Source organism: Leptodactylus fuscus, chromosome 1 (assembly GCF_031893055.1).
Source record: "Leptodactylus fuscus isolate aLepFus1 chromosome 1, aLepFus1.hap2, whole genome shotgun sequence".
NCBI classification, from domain to species: Eukaryota; Metazoa; Chordata; class Amphibia; order Anura; family Leptodactylidae; genus Leptodactylus; species Leptodactylus fuscus.
Genome location: NC_134265.1, coordinates 135,801,116 through 135,823,963, shown reverse-complemented (window position 1 = coordinate 135,823,963; position 22,848 = coordinate 135,801,116). Strand labels below are relative to the sequence as shown.

The 22,848-nt window shown below is 44.6% G+C and overlaps 2 protein-coding genes across 3 annotated transcripts in view; one reads left to right on the top strand and one right to left on the bottom strand.

Annotated features, from left to right (window-relative positions):
* Positions 1 to 15,074, bottom strand: part of GMPR2 (guanosine monophosphate reductase 2) — a 20,566-nt gene extending 5,492 nt beyond the window's left edge. Inside the window, exons 1-6 of one of the 2 annotated variants that reach the window (XM_075276708.1) lie at positions 14,974 to 15,074; positions 11,912 to 12,025; positions 2,562 to 2,681; positions 1,346 to 1,429; positions 1,057 to 1,230; positions 882 to 963 (exon numbers count right to left, since the gene is read on the bottom strand). In XM_075276708.1, coding sequence (XP_075132809.1) covers positions 882 to 963; positions 1,057 to 1,230; positions 1,346 to 1,429; positions 2,562 to 2,681; positions 11,912 to 11,998 — 547 coding nt within the window. In that variant the 5' untranslated portion in view covers positions 11,999 to 12,025; positions 14,974 to 15,074. The remainder of the gene's footprint in view (positions 1 to 881; positions 964 to 1,056; positions 1,231 to 1,345; positions 1,430 to 2,561; positions 2,682 to 11,911; positions 12,026 to 14,973) is intronic. The other variant, XM_075276709.1, reaches the window with a different exon arrangement.
* On the top strand, positions 15,060 to 22,848 carry NEDD8 (NEDD8 ubiquitin like modifier). Its single transcript, XM_075276710.1, has 4 exons — positions 15,060 to 15,151; positions 16,394 to 16,441; positions 18,943 to 19,025; positions 22,606 to 22,848. The coding sequence occupies exons 1-4, from the start codon at positions 15,134 to 15,136 to the stop codon at positions 22,688 to 22,690; spliced, it is 234 nt and encodes a 77-aa protein (XP_075132811.1). The 5' UTR covers positions 15,060 to 15,133; the 3' UTR covers positions 22,691 to 22,848.

Below are 22,848 nucleotides of genomic sequence, written 5' to 3'. Positions count from 1 at the left end.
TTTTGCTAAAATGGACAGTTGTGCAAACGGACATTTGGAGATGCAGCCATATTAGCCCTCACCTTTGAATCAGCTTCAAAAATGAATAGCAAACTGTTTATCTCTATCTTCTGATTTAAAAATACACATTTTTGGTGGAAATCCTTTAAATTGCAAGTTATGTGTCTTTTCTATAAACATAGGGCATTAGGGTGAAGAATGCGAATTCACAAGATACAAGACTATAAAATGCCAAACACCTATGAGGTCTAAGACCTGGAGCATGTATGGACTATCATTTTCTCCATCCACATTGTAAGTTTAATGAGTTAGGGGGCGTTCACACTACCGTCTGTGTCCGACAAGTAGTGTCCGCTCCTAGTGTCCGTTCAAAATCTGGCACGGACATTAGGAGCGGACACTAGCTGTGTCCATGACACTTGTCATTCATTTAAATGGCGATTGGGTGCGTTCTTTTGCACTCCGTGCCCTTCCTTCACTGTCCGCTTGTAAAGATGTCCGACTTTTCAAGCGGACAGAAAAAACCTACATGTCGGGTTTTTCTGTCCGCTTGAAAAGTCAGACATCTTTACATGCGGACAGTGAAGGAAGGGCACGGAGTGAAAAAGAACGCACCCAATCGCCATTTAAATGAATGACAAGTGTCACGGACACAGCTAGTGTCCGCTCCTAATGTCCGAGCGAGATTTTGAATGGACACTAGGAGCAGACACTACCTGTCGGACACAGACAGTAGTGTGAACGCCCCCTAAGAAAAAATTAAGCTTATGTGTGTGCCAAGTGCACGGTTATTTTTTACACCATTGTCTATATTCCTTGGAGCGTTAAGATCTCCTACAGCTAGGGATCTCCATTTTTCATCATTAGAAGACAGATAGTACCTGGCCCTATTCCAACCTTGATTATATCAGCGCCTGAAAGGATCAATTCCTCCACCATTTCTCCAGTTACAACATTTCCAGCCTGGAGACAGAAATCACTTGTCAGTAAATGTAAGACTAGAAAACGAAAACCTTTCCAATAAAAGACATGAGAGACCACACTGTATGCTCTTACCATGATTGTATGCTTTGGGAACCTGGCTCTTACATCTTTTACATGCTGGACAAACTGCTCCGAATATCCATTAGCTACATCCAGGCAGATGTAACGAATCTGAGGAACAGCCATTAAAATCTTCTCTAACTGCTGGAAGTCAGATTGGCCAGTACCTGAGCTTGCGGCCACGTTCTACGAGACATGGAGAATACTGTGTTAAGAAAACCAGATATCTAGTAGAAAGTAAGGTTGTAGGATAGCACAGTGCTCTATAAGAATTAACATCTGCAGAGAAATGATGACTTACATCAAGGCACTCTGGAGAGTTGGCAGCAAATTCCTTCCACTCTTCAACTGAATAGTGTTTATGTATCGCTGTGAAGAGAGAAAACTACAAGGAAACAAAAAGTAAGATTACTGTCACATTTTGTCTTTACAGTATATAACATTTCAACTACTTTTAAATATCTTATATCAGGACACTTAGTCATCTGTATCTAGATATTTGAGGAACAGCTGCTGTTTCACATCTGGTTTCTCTGAATGTGGCATTACATCACAGTACCATTCACCACCACCTTAAAGGGGATGTTCAGACAATTTTTTTTATATTTTAAATAGGTTGGGTTAGATGAAAAAAATGAAAGAAAATCATACTCACCTTTCCTCAGCGCTCCGGTCCTGCCAGTCCATTGTTATATTCCGTCAGAAGTCCCCTCCACACGTGAACTACTGTGATGTCCAAGCGGAACTACCTGTGGCATCCCAGGCTCTCTTCCTGAGGCCAGTGATTGGCATCAGCAGTCACGTGACTGCCGAGGTCAATCAGCGGCTTCAGCAACAGGAATTTGGGATGGCACAGCCAGTGAGCAGTTTCACTTTGAGAGGACAGCCCAGTAAAACCACTAGACCACGATGGGAGGACTCTGGAGCTGTCTGAGCCGTCAAGAGTATGTTCACCGTACGTAACCGCTACTGCCAATGATGATCCTGTTTCTTTCAATCCAATGATTAACCCCCTCACAAAGCCTCTCAACTGGGGAAAATGTTTCCACGTGCATCATAGAGGCATGTCTTGAAGTTGAAGATCTCTCACAAAGAGGTACACTACCCAAAAGTAGCCTCTGAGAGCCCTTTCATAAGGAAGTGGGGAAAGCACTTTTACCCTTTTAGTCCTTTTCTGGCAAATCCCAGCATGTAATCAGACCACATCTCTAGTCATTTACATATATGCCTGAGACATAGCTGCCTGCTGAGTTTTACAGCAATCCAACATTTCTACCTGGGTGCGTTATTTTTTTGCCAATGAAAGTAAACTACATAAATTACAAAAGGAAAACAACCTATCCTAAACACAATCCCAATATTCCTAAATTTGTAAAAGACCAAGTGTATGGTTCTGGTAACTTTGGAAAACTGTAGGACCTGGCCCTACTGTAACTAAGCCAGTGCTTTATCTGAACAGCTGCCTGTACAATAAGACTCTGGCTTTTATCTTTATTTTATTGTAGACATTTCCTCACCTTGCAAAGTGCTCTTGCCATCTCAAAGGTGCCCACTGTGTCCATATTGGCAGCAATTATTGGAATCCCTTGATAGCTCTGACCAGAGTTCCTGAATGTAAAGGAACGAGAAAGTTCCACCTAGAAACAAAATAATACAAATTAAATAATGATAAGAAGCATGAAGGACCTCAGTTATGAGGAGAGATTAAATGAGTTAAATTTGTCTAGTCTGGAGAAGAGGCATTTAAGGAGACATACATACATACAACAAATATGGAGATGGCTGTTCCATGCACAACCCCTCAAAAGAAAAGGGGGCACTGCACCGACTGTGCATGTGCGGCAGCCATTTACCTGTGGCCGAATGGACAATTGCATAAGAGGCCACAGGAAAATGGCCGCCGCACATGCGCAGACACGGAGAAAAGGCGATTGTGAGAAGAAGATGGAGGGAGTCGCTGGAGAGTCTGCAGGCAGCACAGGGGACGCTCTGAAGTGCTGTTTGAGCGCAGGGGGTCCGCCCCCAGTGCTATCTGGAGACTCATTTGCATACAGTAAAAGCTATGAATATCACCAGAATGGCAGCGCGGAGAAGACATCTAAAGGTAGGGGAAGAATAGCCTTTCTTTTTGTAACTCAAATTTTTATTGAAAATTTTTTCTGTTTTATACAATAAGAAAAGACAATTACAAGAAACAAGGCGAACACCCGCCCTGCGAACAAAAAAGCACACAGTGCAACACAAGAAAAAATAAAAACAAAGAAAGCAACATAGAGAAAAAACAAAACAAAAAGGGGGGGGGAGGAGGAGGGAGTGGGTTAGTGGGACAGGTGGGTGGGGGAGAGGACTAAACATAGAGGGTGAAAGGGTAGGTAGGGGTGAGTGTGAGCAGTCAGGAAACCAGCGAGAGCGCTCGTCAGGTCAACCATACCACAGCCAGTTAGGAAGGGCTCGGGAGCAACCACCGGTCAAATACTTGAAATGAACAACAAGAGTATCAATCAGAGGAGGGGTCAGAGCCCAGGAGCGTCCGGTACTCTGCAGACTGTTGAAACCTGAACCAGTAGAACCAGGTTTTGATGTACGCCTCAGTCGTACCATGCAGGAAAGACGTGAGATTTTCCATGTGCATTATCTCGTTGACCTTCGAAATCCAGAGGGAGAGAGGAGGAGGATCCACTCGTTTCCAAAAAAGGGGGATACAAGCCCGGGCAGCGAGGATCAGGAATCTAAGCAGGGAACGCTTAAAGACCTTTACAGAAGACTCACAATGATTAAGGAGGAACAAGGCAGGGCCCAAATGGTGAGAAGTTTCAGTAAGCTGGAGGGTTATCCGTTTGACCCCCTCCCAGAAGGACGAAAGGGCAGGACAGGACCAAAAAATGTGTAGCAACGTGCCTTCCTCGTCGCCACAGCGCCAACATAATAGGGAGACCTGAGGGAACATAGCATGGAGTCTCGTAGGAACCCTATACCATCGGGACAAGATTTTGTAGCTGGCCTCCTGGTGGCGAGAGCTGATGGAGGCAGTATGAGAAAGGCAAAAAATACGCCTACGCTGTTCCTGAGAGAGGGAAAGGGATAAGTCAGATTCCCATTTCAGCAAGAACGGTGGAACAAAGTCCTCCGGAGGTTCAACCAGGATCTGGTAAGTGAGCGAGAGGGAGTGGCGGAGGGGGCCAGCGCCAACACAAATCTTCTCCAAGGGGGTAGGTTCGACACGGAACTCAGTAGGAGCAGGGAGAGAATGCAAAAAGTGACGAAGTTGCATCCCCCGCCAAGCATTCAAAGGGGGCAACTCAGGAGGGGCCTGGGAGTTCAGAAGTGTATTCCATCCCCCTGCGTCCTGGAAGTGACAGGCACGAAAAATCCCATGACGGCGTCAATTACGGAAAACTCGATCAAACATTCCAGGTGGAAAGGCAGGATTGCCCAGCACTGGGAAAAAAGCGGAATCCTTAGGGAGGAGAGTGGAGCGAACAAGGCCCCTGGAGCAAATCCGAAGCGTGGGACCAAGGGTAGGGTGAGAAAAGAGAGATGACAATGAGGAGGAGTCCAACCATGGGGCAACCTGCAAAGGGATAGGAGAGAATGCCTGTTCGATGTAGACCCAAGGTTTAGAAACAGCATGCCTACACCAGTCCACGACACGAGTCAGGTGGGTAGCCAAATAATAGGACTTCAGGTCCGGAAGCGATAAACCACCACATCTCTTGGGACGAAAGAGAAAAGCCTTACTCACTCGGGCGGGTCTGCCCGACCAGATGAACTTCAGTTGGATGGAAGTGAGGGATCTAAGAAAAGACAGAGGAATGTGAATGGGAAGCGTCTGCATCAAGTAGAGAAGACAAGGGAGAATGTTCATTTTAAAAAAGGCGCATCTCCCGAACCAGGTAGAGGCTCCAGTGGACCATCGAGTACAATCAGCCCTGATAGACGCCAGAAGTGGGGGGAAGTTGCAACGAAAGAGATCTTTCGGATCCGGAGTAAGATAAACCCCCAAATACTTGAGAGAAGTGGGGGCCCAATGAAAAGGGAAAGATTGACTCAATGAGGTGGCCGCTGAGGAAGAAAGGGTCACATTAAGGGCTTCCGACTTCGAAAAGTTGATTTTAAAGTTTGAAAGGGTCGAGTAAGCCTGAAAGGCGAGCATCAGAGCCGGAAGAGAGACATGCGGGGAGGAGAGAAAAAATAGCAAGTCATCTGCATACGCCGCCACTTTATATAAACGGGAAGAATGAGCAGCACCTGAGATGTTCGGATCGGCTCGAACCTGGCGGAGGAAGGGTTCAAGAGTCAAGACGAAGATGAGAGGCGAAAGGGGGCAACCTTGCCTAGTGCCATTTCGGATAGGGAAGGACTGGGACAGTAAACCGTTCACCCTGACCATCGCTGTAGGGAGAGAGTATAGAGCCATGATCCAACTCATCATGCGGTGTCCAAGACCAATATGTAACAAGGTCTCTTCCATGAACCGCCAGTTGACCCTGTCGAAGGCTTTCTCGGCGTCAGTTGAAAGAAGCATGAGAGGAGAGCCCGATCGTTTAGCCCCATACATGAGGTTGATAGCTTTGGTAGTATTATCTCGAGCCTCACGGCCGGGTAAAAATCCAGCTTGATCCGGGTGAATAATATTTCCTAGCAAGGGCGATAAACGGGTCGCCAGGATCTTGGCTAAAATTTTTAGGTCAACATTGATTAGCGAAATGGGGCGGTAGTTAGAGCACAGAAGAGGGTCTTTTCCCGGTTTGGGGATAACTGCTATGTGAGCACGCAGGGAGTCACGACAAAGGGCTGAACAATCGGTAAGAGAATTGAAAACTTTCAACAGTCTGGGGCGGAGTTCAGGGCCAAGTTTCTTATAGTATGCCAAGGTAAGGCCATCTGGACCTGGGGCCTTACCCGTTGCCATACTGGAGATAGCTAAAGAAATTTCCTCTTCAACAATAGGAGATTCCAAGGCTGTCAAGTCCTCCAAAGACAACGACGGGAGACCGGAGGAGGAGAGATAAGAACGAATGCGATCTCGGAACTCCGTGTCAGGGAGAGGAGAAGGGCCAGAGTCTACAGAATACAAAGAGGCATAGTAGTCCCGAAAGGCAGCCGCAATATCAAGGGGCATGTGTAATCGAGTACCCTGGGCGGAACCGATGCATGGAACGTAGGTGGAGGACTGCTGAACCCGAAGGGCCCTAGCTAGGGAACGCCCGCTCTTATTTCCAAACTCATAAAAATGACGTCTGCATTTAGCTAGAGTACCCTTCACCCTATCAGTGACGAGCGTACGCAATTCTTCTCGGGCGCTGGCAAGCTGGGAATAAACATCAGGAGTGATTTGGCGCTTATGAAGGAGTTCCAACGAGCGGATCCGCTGCAGCAGAGATTCAATACAAGCCCGGCGTTCCTTGTTTAAGCGGGAACCATGTTGCAACAGAATACCCCGGATAAAACATTTGTGAGCCTCCCACACCATAGGAGGAGCAATCCCCGACAATTCCTCCCTCTCAAAGTATTCCCCCAAACGGGTCTTAATGTCATCCAGGATGGATACATCATCAAGAAGTGATGCGTTAAGCTTCCACTGACGCTGGAAAGGAATAGGAGAGGACAAGGAAACAGACAAAGTAACTAAAGCATGGTCGGAGAAAGTAATGTTGTCGACTTCCGCAGCCAACAAAGAATGGAGATGTTGGTGACGGATAAAGAGGTAGTCAATACGAGAGTATCGGTGATGGACCGGAGAGTAATAGGAGTAATCCCTATCCAATGGGTGGAGTAACCTCCAGGAGTCCACAAGCTGGTGGGAATGAAGGTCCCTCTTAACCCTCCTGATGAGTGAGTAAGGGTGAGAAGAGACGCCAGCAGAAGAGTCCAATGAAGGGTCCAGGACCAGATTAAGATCACGCCCCGCCACCAGGAAGCCCTCCACAAAGCCGTCCAACAGCCCTAAGTAAGAACTAAGGGCACGACCCTGTCCCGAGTTAGGTAAATACAAAGAAACAAAAGTAAAAAGTTGAGAGGAGATACGACCCTTTACCATAACAAGTCTCCCCTCAGAATCAGTGCGAGTCTCCAAATGTTCCCAAGGCAGGGAGCGAGAAATCAAGATACTAGTCCCTCTGGATTTCGGATCAGGAGAAGAGCTATGATATGCATGAGGAAACCAAGCATTAGTCAACTTGTATGGCTTGGTAGAGCAATGGTGAGTTTCCTGCAAAAATACAACATGAAGGCGCTTACCTTTGAGCAGATTGAAGAGTACGGCGCGCTTCTCTGGACTATGAAGGCCTCTCACATTGAGGGAGCCAACGGTGATGGAGGAAAGGCGATCAAGCGGAGGCATGGAGGGAGACGGGCTTTCCCAGCTCACACCCTAGGAGCAGAGGGAAAAAAAAAAAAAGGGGGGGGGGGAGGGAGGGGAGAGGGCGAAGAATTGAAGAGGGTAAAGGGAGAGGGAAAGAAAAAAGAGAGGAAAGTAACAGGGTAGAGGAAGGAGAGCAGTAAAGAAAGAGGGGGGGGGGGGAAGAAAGGAGAAGGAAAAAGAACCAAGAGTAGAACAAATCTAACTACCCCTAGACAAATGGGCCAGGGGCACAACAACAGACAGGAAGGATTGAGGGAGTAAGAAAAGATGGGGGGGAGAAGTGGGCCCGCAAGCACCACGAGTGTACCTGGTAAGGAAAACCCTATGCCCCTACCCCCAACAAAATGTATAGGGATAGGATGCACAGGGCTACAAAGTGAATCTAAGGTCCAAATAACAATATTGTATAAAAACACAGCAATATCAACAAGGGCCATCTATAAAGCCCAGCAGGCACAGGATCAAGAGGAACAGAGTAGTCACAGAACAAAATAAAATAAACATAGTGAAAATGTCCACCAACCGCGAAACAAGTCCAAGACCACTCAACATAAAAGGATATCAACACTGTCCTGTGGGCAGATCAAAGACCGGTGGCATGAGGGATCATGCTTCAATGGGAAGCTGAGCTGAGAGATCTGGTTGACGGAGCGGAGACCCAGGCGGATCCGGTATTGGAAGACGTCGTGGAGTTGAGTTTCGCCGAGGTCTCTCTCTAGAAGCAGCCGAAGAAGAACGCCTGGAACCGCGGCCGCGCCTGGATATAGTAGGGCGGGAGGAATCCAGAGCAAGCCAGTTCGGGACTGAGACAGGGCGCACATCCAGGGAGGCAAACAAATCAGGCAAGTCCGCCGGGGAACGGACAACAATCGAAGACGAGCCAACACGAACAATCAAATGGAAGGGATGACCCCACCTATAGGAACCTCCACAGTCCTTAATCAGAGTCAACACCGGCTGAAGGGCACGGCGCATAGCCAATGTGCGGGATGAGACGTCTGGGTAGAGCTTGACAGAGGCATTCTCAAAAGGCACCGATCCCATATCCCAGGCACACCTCAGGATGTGTTCCTTGTCCGTGAAGTAATGTAGTCTACACAGAACATCTCTAGGATTAGCAGGGTCAAGCGGGCCAGAACGTTGGACTCTATGCACACGGTCCATCATGAAGGTAGCATCCAGCGGGCGTTGAGTCGCCATATTGAAAATGGTATTAATACGGCTGATCAGATCATCCTGAGGGCCTTTTTCTGGCACTCCTCGTAATCGAATATTATTTCTGCGACCCCGGTTCTCCTGGTCATCCAGGAGCAAAGCAATTTGTTGAAGGCGGGCCTCAGAGTAGGTTTGATTGCTCTCCACCGCAGACAGGCGTTGTTCCAAGGAGGACAGTGTTTGATCAGTAGCGTCAGCCCTAGTAGTAAGTTGAGACACATCAGACTGGATCGCACTGAGGGCCTGTGCCTGGGATTGTTCCATTCGGGAAACTACAGCATCCAGGTCCTGTTTAGTGGGCAGAGCTTGAATAAGGTCCCGAAGTAGCTGAAAGTCCGCAGAGGCAATATGGGCTGCCGAGCAGGGCAGGGAGGCTGAATCCAAGGATTGCATGTCATGTCCAGGGGGGGTGGCAGACATTGAAGGAGGTGACTGCGATTGACGAAGCGGAGAAGATGGAGGAGCCATGTCATCAGTGCCAGACCCAGTAGCCGAGGTTCCAGATCGGGACAGGAAGGTAGAGATTGACGGTGAGTGAGTAAGAGAGCGGCCCGGCGTGCGGGAAGGAGCAGTAGAGGTGTTAGGACGTCTTCTGGACATATCACAATGAGAAGCGACCATAGAAGGTAATGAAGGTACACTCGCAGTATCACCAGGCCTTACATGAGGCGGTCACACAGTTCCATAATCAAACCCGGTACCCGTGAGGTGCCAATAGAGCAGTGGGAGAAGTGCTAGTTCCGTGGGGATATACTGCAGAGCATATAACACACAGCAAGTGGAGGAAGGTGAGGAGCCCCCCCTGATGGTGGAGTAGGGGCTCAGCACTTCCTTCACACCACTGCAGTCCACAGCAACAAAAAATAAATTCCCTGCTAGAAAGGCCTCTGAAGAGTGTAAGAAAGTAAAAAAAAACAGCAGGGAGTACTCACAGGGTTAGCAGAATGTCCCAGTAGAAAGTGTCAGGATGGGAGCCAAAACAGCAGGGGGGGGGGGGGGGGGGGTGAGGTGTCTCCACTTCAGGCAATGCAGGGAGGCCAGGCAGCAGGTAGAGCAAGGGCCTAACACAGTGAAGCCTTCAGGGAGCTGCAAGCTGCATACCCCCACAGACGCTGCAGGAGGACCAGAGGAGGGACACCAGAGGACCTCGCCGAGCCAGGAGTCACCGCAGAGCAGCAGGCAGGATCAACTGGAGGCAGCCACCCACAGGGAAGCCAGCCGGGATGTAGGCCGCAAATCCAAGATGGCGGCCGCAGCGGTATGAAGAGGAGGCAGCACTGCAGACGAGGAGACCGGCAGGCGGAGGACACCAGGAGGCACCAGAGGATCTCCACCGGGATGAAGAGGGACCGGACGGTCCGGCAGGTAAGTCGCTGCAATCAGGCCACAGCGCAGGGTTAAAGGAGCCGGGTAGGCCGCGAGGCCAAGATGGCGGCCGGACTCGGGCAGTGCAGCAGGCCGCAGTGTTTTCAACCGCCCGGGACCACGCAATACCTGACAGACGGCGCCCAGATACGGCAGACGGAGGCTTGGGGGAGAGCCTCAGGGCAGCCCAGGCTATGTGCAGCAGGATGGCTCCGGTAAACTCAGGATGGAGAGCGAGAACACAGAGAGCTTCGGGAGATGCGTCCGCTCTCATACGCGGCTAGCCACGCCCCCGAATAGCCTTTCTTAAGGCTATTCTGATGTGGTAGGCCTGAAAAAAAGATTCTAATTATAGAATCCCTTTAACGAACATGTTATGTCCGCTTCCTAAAATGGAATTTTAAAGCTGGGTCACACACACAATAGATGATGGAGATGATCATATGAACATTTCCACCAGCAACATAAGAGACTAAACTCGGTGATAAGGAAGTTAGTTGAAACACGCTGCTCCATGGACCTTGTGCAAAGTGACATTTCACCATACAAACACAGATGATCATGTCATACACATGTAGTTTTTCAACCAGGTTAATCGCACTATTGGCAGACAGAAGTTTATTTTTAAATGGTCCATCAAAATGGCAAAAATCTGGATGACTTTTATCTTGTGTATAGCCAGTTGTAACAGATGTTGGGGAGTATTGCGACTTTGAACATGGACTTGATCAGACACTAGGGGACATTTATCAAGTCTCTTGTGCCTATTTCCTTCTAATTCCCTTTTTTTCAAGTTATGCTACGTATGCAAAATAAAACATTGCTTGTTGCATTGCTTTTTTTTTTTTTTTGGTAGGAAAAGTAGATGTGATTTATCTGTAGTAATGTAAAAACAATACCTGACAGCAGTGGGATCACAATTGAGGTGAATTAGCTGAAGATTTATTACGCATACTTGTTCCTTTTCAGTAAATTAGGCACATGTAAATGCACCTCAGAAAAAAAAGCACACACAGGTAGAGTGGAGCAAAAAAAACCCCACAAGAATAATAAATTGCCCCATTGTGTTCATCTTATTTAGCTATTGTCTTGGTCCATTTCACAAGCACAGTTTGTTCTGCACTAAGGTAAAGGTGAAACAGATTACTGGCAACTGACAGGCGAGAAGAGCCTGCAGCATATTGCACTTATAAGGTCACAAAGTCTGTTGCTCAGACTCAAAACTAGAGTCTGAGATAGGAGAAGAATGCATCGTGGAATCCTCAGGGACTCCAGACATTGGCATTAAGCTATCTCATTCATGCTGGGAACTCACTTTTCACTCAACTTACAGTTCTATATAGTAAAATACAAAATGACCTATCCTTTAGTAAAATTCTTTAATTAAAATCACTTTAAAAAAAACAATTGTGTTTCATATAGCAGAGTACCTTGAATGGGACTGAGCTGCAAACAGGTCATGTGACATCAGGTCCATCAGTCACATGGAAACTCAGTCCCATTAATGTGAATGAGGCTGAGAAGAAATAACAAGCACAGCCATTCAACTGTGGTCACGGCACACTAGGGGTCAAAATGTGAGTCTATTCACCACATTAGCGACGTGATGAAGTAATCGCAGGATCACCAAGTCACATTTGGACACGTCCAAAATTGCTGTGGATCCCTAGACTGATTAGGACATCAGCTAAGAAATGTATCTGACTAGGATGTAACATTATTAAGGCTTTGGTTACACATGGAACAGAATGTTTATGGTAAGTAATATTTTACCCATAATTCAGTGTTTTGTTAGAACTTTAAACAACCCATTTTCTTAATCACAGCTACATGTAATAGAACACTTATATATATGACTATTTGGGGAAATTATAGCACAAGGTCTGCAAGAATATGAAGATGAAATGAATATCAAATTCTCACCTCACTGCGAGACTTCAAAGTACTTCTTTTTGGCCTTAGCAAAACATCCTTAAAATCCAGTTTGATATCATTGTCTATTCGTGGCATGATTACCTGAGTACAGAAATGTATACCCTGAGGAAGCAAAGAAGACAGATGTTTGTAAAATAATAGGCAGTAAAAGGAGACAAGCTCATGATAATCATGTAGAGCACAGGTTAGACTAGGTTCACATCTGGGATCGATTTCTGTTCGGGGACTCCGCCCACTATTCTGCTTGAAAAATGCAGAGAGAAAAGTCTCTCTGTGTTTATAGGGTTGGAAACCCGGCTGACCACATTATAGTCTATGGGGTTTGTGGGCTTCTGTGAGTAACCACTTTTTAAACATATCGGGTTTCTGTTTTTTGGGGGTCCCCAAGTGGACCCGAAGAACGGAAACCTGAGCGCTGGCATGAACTTAGCATTAGAAAGACTAAATAGGGATGTGGGGGGATGGGGTCATAAAATAAAAATATACAAAAGAACAGGAATCCTAACTGAACAGATTATCAAAGTTTAAAGCGCAACTAAACTTTGGAACAACTTTTGATTTTCTGGCAACATTTGTGACATCAATACATTTTGTAATGTACTTTATTAAAATAATGTTCCTATTTTCTGTGAAATCCTGCATTTCTTTTTTTTCTTTCACTTGTTTCTCTATTGAGAGCTGGACCTTGTTTCTCACAGTGTAAAGGTTTGTGTGTGCTCTGTATGCTTTGATGTTCTGTATACAGTATTTAAAAAAAAAATAAAAAATTCAATAAAAATTACAGTTAAAAAAAAAAAGGTTTGTGTGTGTAATGCATGGGGGTGGGGGAGAGTAACCTCAAGGTTAGATTTTGAGCACTCTAAAATGTAGAAACTTGCTTCTGGTGTCATATGAAAGAGGAGATTCTCATATTTCATATGACACTAAAGCACAGTAAAAATGTGCTGCTCAACTGAAGCATGTTAAGTAAATGATTCACCTGTAAAATTTAACACATAATGCACCAAAAATACATAAAAACTACTTGCAGTTTTTTCCCAATACAGTTTTGATGCATTTTTAATCTAACAAACCAATCTGAATGTACAATATAGGCTTGACTAACAAGAACAATAATGTGATAGCTAGATGACTGGGTCAAAGCATCTCCGAAACATAAGGTCTTGTAGGGTGTTCTCGCCACTCACAGTGACCGCAGCTGCCAAACAGGCAACAAAAGGTGAGCGGAGGTGCCACAGGGTAGGTGGAGGCAGAACAAGGGGGTATCGGTGGCCTTATAGGTATTTAATACTTGTAATCAGAGAGAACTCTGATCGCGGGCATTACTGGCAGTTCTCTGCTGGTTAATACAGCAGAGACCCGTCAGTCATGACACTCACTCTGTTTCCGATAGACTGCCATACTGAAAGACCTGCCAGAGGGTGTAGGGCAGAAAGGGTAGCAACTGATTTGATGATTTTGTGCTCATCAATTTGCGGTATTATATACAGCTAGAAAGCCAACAGTGCACTAAATTCAGCGCACCGATATCTTCCCCCTTTTCAGAAAGGTGGGTTTACAGCCTAGTGTCATTGCTGGGCTGGGAGGAATGTCCATCCTGACAGTACAAGTCTATGGAAGAGTACTGTGACGGGGAAATGAGCCTCACAGCCCAGCGATGACGTTAGCCTGTACGTCCCGCTCTTCTGACAGGGGGAAGATATCGGTGTTGAAATTAACGTCAACGATATCTCCAGCACCGGGGCACATACTTGAAAAACTGTCATGCTTTCTAATGGTATACAATACCGAAAATCAACTAGGATGTGAAAGGTCCTCCTTAAAGGGAGTTAGAACTCAGCAAGTCAAATCAGTCCCACAAAGAGATAGGCTAAGGTCACCTGAATGAAATGGTAGTTTCTAATCTATCATGGAGATATTGATGTTTTTGTCAATATGAGCTCTTTGGAGCAATGAGGGTGCTGACTCTTACCTCACAGCAGATGAATAGAAATCATTGACATTATGCTGCTGATTTTGTGGATAAGATTTATTTGGAGTTGCATTTATTTCCTGTAAATGCAATTCCATGTTGGAAAAACTGCAGCTTTATGCTGAGTGTGGACATCGTCGCACCACATTTGCAACTTTGGGCCCCTTCACACGGCGTAAGCACACCGCTCATTTAGACACGTATCCGAAAGCGGCGCTTCAAAACAGAGCCCATTGATTTCAATGGGAAGCGTGCGTATATCGGCACATACACGCTCGGACACGTGTATACGTGTCTAAATTAGAGGCGCGCTTACGCCGTGTGAAGGGGCCCTTATTGCATCTGCTTACATTCCTGTGTGATGACACCTAATGTGAGCAGGCTGTCCCCATCACAGCAGAGTGTGGCCATATTGATGTCATTACATGTATACTGATGTGGCGAGTACCTGAAGAGGCAGTGGATTACCTGTGATGAACAGATGGTGGGAAGTATGTTATAGGGGTAGTCCAGGGAGTTATATCGATCTAGTGGATTCTTAATGATGGATCCATGGGTCATATGATCAGAACTAGCCCCTTCCCCTCCTGATCTCATAGGTAATTTACCTGTTCTATGGGCACTGGCTTCACAATATTCACCAGGCAGCAACCCCCAGGGCCATCAAGAAGAATGTGAAGACAGACGAATTAGGGTAAACTTAACTCCCTGGAAAATTCCTTTAAGTAGGTCATTATATATATATACACATACATACATATATATACACACACACATATATTTACACACACACGGTGTTTCTCGGAATGTGTCTTTTATGCGGTACAGCTCACTGATACACGATACACTGTGCTCTCAGCTAGACGGACATTGGATACAATACAAAGACAAAGGTGAAAGAAAAGAGAAAAGAACAGGCCATGTCAGACATCAGAGGACGAATGAATGTCATGAAGTTTGATCACTGGAAAACCATGAATGAGAGAATATCGGCAATGACAGGCAAGAAAACATGGCGGTAAAGTGACCGCCAGCAGCGACAAGCGGAATCAATTGAAGACTGAACCGTTATACACACCTAGTACTTTATATACACCTATGAAGCGGTAACCAACGATATGACGTCACGCGTCCTGTCACTCGTAGCTTCCTGTCACCTGACTCCCGGCACCGGAAGTGATTAGGAGCAGCGAAAGGCCCGGCTCTGCAGCAGTGAGAGGTAGACAGAAGCCGCCAGAATGCTGATCAAAGTGAAGGTTGGTCTGTGGCTTTGGTGATCATGTTGGGGACGGAATAACGTCATGTGCTGCGGGGCTGAGAGCGCTGCATGATGCGGCAGATATTACTGCTGTCATAGACTAGTGCTCGGTGTCTCTCTATGTAAGTCATCTGCCTATGATGCAGCTAGGACATTATCCCTGGAGTCAAGCCTGAGACCCCTCCTCACCGGCCCCTAGGAGGAAGGGTGGACTGCGCAGTGATCAGCCACTAGGAGGAAGGCTGGCATCCAGCTATGTCTTTACTGAGGCAACTTCTACAGCGATCCTCAACCGCCTCATGACTGGGACATTTTCCTTGTTTCAAGACTGGACATGTAGCGGTGTTCAGTGTTTTTTTTTTTTTTTTGTTATACACATATATATATAAATATACAGGAGGAATACAGCTTATTAGAAGAGACGATATGGGTCCTACAGCAACCTGCAGTCACATAACATAACAACAGCTTTATACACAATGATTGTTGGGTATACAATGAGAAGGGTTTTATGTGTATTGACCAGACCAGGGGATTACAGATCATCTCTCATTCACTTGAATGAGAATTAAAGGGGTTGTCCAGGCAAAAATGACAACCCTTTTAATGTTTAAATCACTTGGAGGGGGGAGGTAGTGAAAAAAGAAAACGCATACTCACCAGTCCCCATTGCTGCGGTGTCGCCCATGCGTCCCGGTTCTTCTGCTTTGGTGGGGTCTCCTGGGTCTCTTCCAGAGTTCCACTGATTGGAGAAGCGGCCTCAGGAAGAGGACATGTGATTGTCACAGGTAGTGACATTGCAGGACAATTAGCTTCAGTGGGACTCAGAAAAGACCTGAGAAATGCCACCAGAGTAGAGTAACCGAAACATGCTGAAGACAGCAAATCGACAGTAGTTCTGGTTGGTAGACCCCCACCAATTTGAATGGATGACTTGAGATAAGTAATAAATATTTTTAGCCTGGAGAACCCCTTTAACTGCTTCTGGACTACCCGATGACTTACACATCTGGGAGATCCTCTCTTAGCACAGCAAAAAGAAATAAATAGAGGGAGAAAAAAAAAAATCACCCCCCCCCCCATTACAGGTGCGAACACTGAGCCCCAGGTCATCAATATCAATTCAGTTTGGGGAAAATTAGTTTAATTTCCAATATAAATAAATGGTTTTAATTACTTAATTCTTTCAAGTCTGATTGCTTTATGGCCATGAGTATAATGATTTGTTTTGTCATTCTAGACGCTGACCGGGAAGGAGATAGAAATAGATATTGAACCCACTGACAAGGTATTGTACCCAGCCTTATTTCAGAAACATAGTTTGCTTTAACTTGAATGTCACTATTTATTTCTCTGCAGTGCTTGTCAATGCTCGATCATAGAACCTAGTAGTAACATAAGCAGCAACTTGGCAGACAGGCCTACCTAGGGCTGGGTGATTATGATGTAAATCAAAATCATGATTATTCGGGCATTTTACCTCAGTTACGACTAATGGCAATTATTTAGTACATATCCCTTAACACGCCTGTTTCCAAGTATGTGTTGGGAGAACCTTGTGAGGTGGTTTCTTTTGGACCCAACATATCCAAACTGAAGCTGCTCTTATACTCTGGGGCCTCTTCAAAGGCTCGCAAATAATGCAATAACCAGTGTGCACAAAGTCTCTTTCGCTTACTCTTCAATTAATTGCTCAGTCCTAGCCCAACCACAATTTCTTGGCAAAATGAGAGCTGTGTTACAACAGATAAAGCATCGCATGATTTACTGTATGGTGCCTAATAGCTAAGGGCCCTCGTTGGTCAGCTATTTGAAGAGTCTGTGATATTCATGAGCATGGCATCCTCTTCCCTGTGCCAATTATGTAATGTTCATGAGTTACATGGTACTATAGCATCTCAGTCCTTTTTATTTGAATGGGACTGAACTGCAAAACCAAGCACAGCCCTTACACAATATACAGTTCTGTGCTTCGTATTTAGTGAAAAGGCCACAGTGCTCACCTGGATGCTGCCGCTACTTCAGCCAGCTGATCTGTGGGGTTCCAGGGTGTTGGCACATCACCAATCACATATTAAATGGAGTCTATCACCTACACAGGCCAAGATAAACTACTGTTACACTAATGTACCTGCTGCAAAGACAACTCCAAGCATACCTTTGATTTTTAGATTAGCGTTCCAGGATGATCATAAATCTGTTTTTTATGGGTATGCAAAAGAGCCTTAAGAAGCACAGGGGGTGTTGACTTCATTGCCTGAGCACAGCTGTGCCATCCAAAATAATGCCTGTCGAGCCATCAGTTACGTCATGGAGCGCTGCGCTGTGATTCTAGGCATGCACAGTACACTCCTGTAGTTCAGGATTGTGGGGATGTTTTAGAGCCAAGGTCAATCTAAGACAGTGCAGTCTGATGACACTTTGAATGACATCGGAGTATATTCTGTTATGCACTTACCGCTATGAGGGGCTTCTGATCCACTCTGATGAAATGGAAGACAGGACCTGCTATTTTCTCATCAGAATGTAGCAGACCATTGGATGTCCCCTCAGATGTAAGTGTCCATGAAGCCATAAAGATTTAATATACACAAAAAGTCCTTTGCTTAAAGGGGTTGGCCACTTTCAGACCAATATTGATAGACAAATGTTATCATTTGTTTAATAAAAAGTTGTACAATTTTCCAATACACTTTCTGTATAAATTCCTCAGTTTTCTAGATTTTGGCTTACTGTTGCTCATTCTGTTACTTCTAGTGGATAAAACTCTGACCATGGTCATGTGATTTACGGTCCATGGTCATGTGATGAGCACACAGGTGCCGCTCGTTATAGTCACAACACAGTAATCAGACAGCTGCCTGGTAATCAGCTGTGCACCTGTGTGCTCATCACATGACCATGGACTGTAAATCACATGACCATGGTCAGAGTTTTATCCACTAGAATAACAGAATGAATGACAGCAAGCCGAGATCTAGAAAACTGAAGAATTGATACAGAAAGTATATTGGAAAATTGTATATCTTTTTATTTTAAAAACAATAACATTTGTTTCTCAATATTGGTTTGAAAGTGGCCAACCCCTTTAAGGTTGCAAAAGTAACAAATAGACATACATAGGAGCTAAATAAACAAACAGACTTGGCTGTGTGACATTGGCCGGAAGTTGGACAGACTAAAAGCTTGGTAGCATCTACAAATAGGGTCCTGTCTATGGCCAATTTTGTATGGATGCTATAACTCTGAGGTACTCTGCAAGTGATGCAAAATGTTGTTATAAGTCCAAATATAATACAAAAAATGAAGCTGAAAGCAAAATTCCATATATGTAAATTGGTGTGGTTATTTAATGTTAACAGTCTAATACAGGAGCATCTGTGATCCCAGGCATATTCCTGTACACAGATGGTTATAATATATGTTTATAAAATATGAGTTATGTGCCTTTGAAGTCATAGCCTCTTTTGTTCAATATCTTGAGTTTTGGCCTGGCACAATTTTTTTTTAATTGAACTAACATCCTGGTCGTAACTAATTACCTGCATTCTGGGATCTGTGGATTGAGTTAACATAGATAGAAGACTTACTCTGACTACAATGAACAACATTCATAACTGCATTCAATGGGATATATATACAAACTTATCACACCCTGTAATGCCTTTTTTTGTCTTGTTTATTGCATGTTGATTTTTGTTTACTTTGTTTCTTCATTACTGCTATACTGTTTGCTGTACAGGGTTCTAACTACGCACCAATTTTCATTAAATTGTATTTGCTCTGCAGGTGGAAAGGATTAAAGAAAGAGTAGAAGAAAAGGAGGGAATTCCTCCACAACAGCAGAGACTCATCTATAGTGGAAAACAAATGTGAGTAGGTGTGCTTCACAATAGGTTACAATTTGGGTACATATTCATTGTATCAGTGATGTGAACCATTCTCCATATTAGGAGCCACAAAAATGCATTCCTTTATTAGCACTTCCGTGGTAAACAACCTTCTTGTGGTGGAAGTCCTTGCCGCCTGTGATGTCCCGGTTCCCTTTCCCTATGCAACTGATTGACCTCAGTAGTCACGTGTGGCGAGGACTTGTGCCGGAAGAAAACATTGGAGTGGGAGGACAGAACCACACAGGGAGGCATCGGGGACAGGTGAATGTGCAGAGGGGGTTTTGTTGGATTTTTTTTTTTCACCTCCCCTGGCCTAATTTAAAAAAAAAAAAAAAAATCCTGGACAAACCCATTAATTTTGAACTTTTGTTGATTAAACAAAAGCTGCCACCTGAATCATTGCAATAATCAGAACTGACAGTTCTTGTATAGGGTATGGACATGGAGATTATGACATAATTCAAGATCACTATTAATTTGAACATTTTACCTCAATCACGATTATTGAACGATTATTGTAAGACAAGTTATTTTTTTTTACATCTCATTCCACTGAATTTTGCTATTGGTTATTCACGTATTATCAGTCCTGATGGCATAGTGTACAATTAGTGACATAGTTAATGGCCGTGTGAGACTGGGTGGCCTGGGATGCAAGTTAATTGAAATAATTGATGTGAGCAAGATCACATAGATTATTTGAGCTGACATTTAGTTGTTTTTCATCAATAAAATATCAGTGGGAATCCATCACCTATAAACCCTTTTGATCACTTGTGTGAAGAGGCCCTGGCACTTGTGCAAACTTTTACATATGACTCCTTAAAGAGGACCTTTCACCATATCCGGGCACATGCAGTGTTATATACTGCTGGAAAGCTGACAGTGCGCTGAATTCAGCGCACTGTCGGCTTTCCCGATCTGTGCCCGGTGTGAAGAGCTTACAGCCCGGTACCGTAGCTCTTCTATGGTCAGAAGGGCGTTTCTGACCATTAGCCAGAGACGTCCTTCTGCCTCGCGGCGCCTATCGCGCTGTGCTGTGGAGCGGGGAGGAACGCCCCCTGCCCGCTCCACAGCACAGCGCGATAGGCGCCGCGAGGCAGAAGGACGTTCCTGGCTAATGGTCAGAAACGCCCTTCTGACCGTAAAGCGCTACGGTACCGGGACCGATAGCGCTTTACACCGGGCACAGATCGGGAAAGACGACAGTGCGCTGAATTCAGCGCACTGTCAGCTTTCTGGCAGTATATAACACTGCCTGTGCCCAGATATGGTGAAAGGTCCTCTTTAACTGTTTAAATAATGCACTGTTCCATAGTGGCTGTGTGGTAATGCTTCCGTCTATTTACTTCTATGGAGGCTTAAATGGGTTATCCGGTTTCTAACCCTGATGGCCTAGTCTTAGGACAGGCCATCGATATTAGATTTGCGGTATGCAACACCCGGAACCTCCACAGATCACCAGTACACTCTGCTCACTCACCATACAAACTGTAGCTGCGAGTGTGGGTATTGCAGGGCTGCTGCATAGATTTCAATCCACAGCGCGGCAGTACCTTCACTCACCGCTACAGTTTTACCATGAGTGAGCAGCAGGCTTCTGGTATGTGAACAATACCATGAATCTTGCTGTCTCCATACTGGTGACCTACTGGGGTCCCAGGTGTTGGTCCCCCTTTTTCCCTCCAGATCTAATATTGGTGGCCTATCCTAAGGGAAGGACATCAATGTTAGAAACCGGATAACCCCTTTGAGTAATTAGCATGGCTGCCATGAAACATGGTATCCATGACTCCTTCATATTGTCCCCAAAAATGTTAATAAGACCTAAAACATTATTTGTTCCAGCTTTGGAGCCCTGTTGTCATGTAATTGCTGTTTTATGTATATGCAAAAGAGGGGGAAAGTGCTTTGTCTATGAATCTAGAATTGAGACAATCTAAGATACACACCCCAAATTTTTTTTTTCCTTATTTTCCAGATGACTAAAACAGCAATTTAAATGAAAATGCGGCTTCATAGTTCAGTAAAATAGGCATATTTAGAAACTGTAGAATCACCTCTACAAGTTACTCTTAGAAGGATTGTAACCATTTCTCTCTGACAGATTTCCTTTAAAGAGTTTTCCAGACTGAAAATATTGATAACCGATTTTAAGGATGAATCCCTAATATCTATGGGTTCTGACTCTTAGCACCCCTGTTCTCAGCAGCTGATACATAGAGAATAGAACAGGAAGAAGACAGACATGTACTCTTTGTAGTGGCCAGACCAGGTTACTGCTGATCAGCTGCAATTCACTAAGCTGCAGTGACTTTGTTCCACCATTTCACAGAGAAAATCCATTTTAGGCTAAGGCCGCACGTAGCAAGATGTAGCCAAAATGCGTTGCTGGAAAAACCAGTGTAAAAATGCATTGCCATTTTTTTCCACAGAACTTTTCACAGAAAGTCTGCAGAGTTTTCCTTTGTGGACCTTCTACTTCCATTATTCCTATGGGAAAGCCACCAGTGTTCCTGTAGGTATAATTGCATGCTGCAATTTGCAAAAACATAAGCGTTTTTCATATCGCAGTATTTTTGCTGCTAATTATTTTCTGCGATCTATGGATGGGATTAGCCAGAATCCCATCCACTGTAGTTAATGTAAAACGTCATGGCCAAATCTCAGTTTTTACGCTACGTGGGGCTCCAGCGTAAGAGTGCAAACCGTATAATGGCATTCCCAACTAATAATCATAAATGCAGTTACACAGAAATACAGCACGTTTGCATTTTTGCTAACAGTTAGGTTGCAGTCCTGGCAACTTGCTGGTGGTACATATCATGGGTTACAATATTCATGTTATTAGGGCATTAACTATGCCGTCATCTGATATACACCAGGGTGTGTCATGGGTATAAGCGATATTGGAGTTATCCATATGTAGTGACGGGAATAACAAAGCATCTTAAGACATATCTACACTATTGGTGTAAATGATTGCCAGACAGACATGGGGACATTGGAGGGATGTGTCACACTAATGGAGTTAGTGTGACACAGTGAGGGCTCCACAGAGTTGCTGACCACCAACATGACGCCTTCAACAATGGATAAACTATTCTGTATTTTTTATGTAACTACCTTTATGAAGACTTGTCACATGTTGGCAAGAATTACAAAAATTATTTTGTACACTAGATCACAGCTGGACCATATTCCCTATCATTATATTCCCTATTCCCTAAAGGTCTGGTATATAGACAGAAATGTAATGTTATTGGAATGTACCGTTTGTGACTTAATTAAAAAAAAGCTGATTATTGTACTACAATTTGTCATAACGTTGCTCTTCTGAGGTTTTATGTACCTAATTTTCAAACCTCATAAGACCCAGATTTATGTTGTGATAAATCAAACCATAGAGTTCAAAGAGGATGTACTGTTTTTTTTCATAACTGTGAATAAAAAAAATTAGGTGTCTTTTCTTAAAATCTTGCATTAGAAAAATAGGTTTACTCCTGCTATAAAATAACAAAATGTCTCTGACTTTACTTTCTTTTTTTATTTTTAATAGGAATGATGAGAAGACTGCTTCAGACTATAAGATCCAAGGAGGCTCAGTGCTACATTTGGTCCTTGCACTTAGAGGGGGTTGCTGAAGGATCAGTAGGCCCCCTATGCACTCCTTAATAGGTTTCGGCTGTTGAGGGTCCTGCAGTGTAGGACTGTTATCTCTGAACCTCTGCCATCCTATTTGTATAATAAGATTGTGTTGTTACAGTGTGTTATGTTCATTTTCCCTGAAATAAATGCTCCA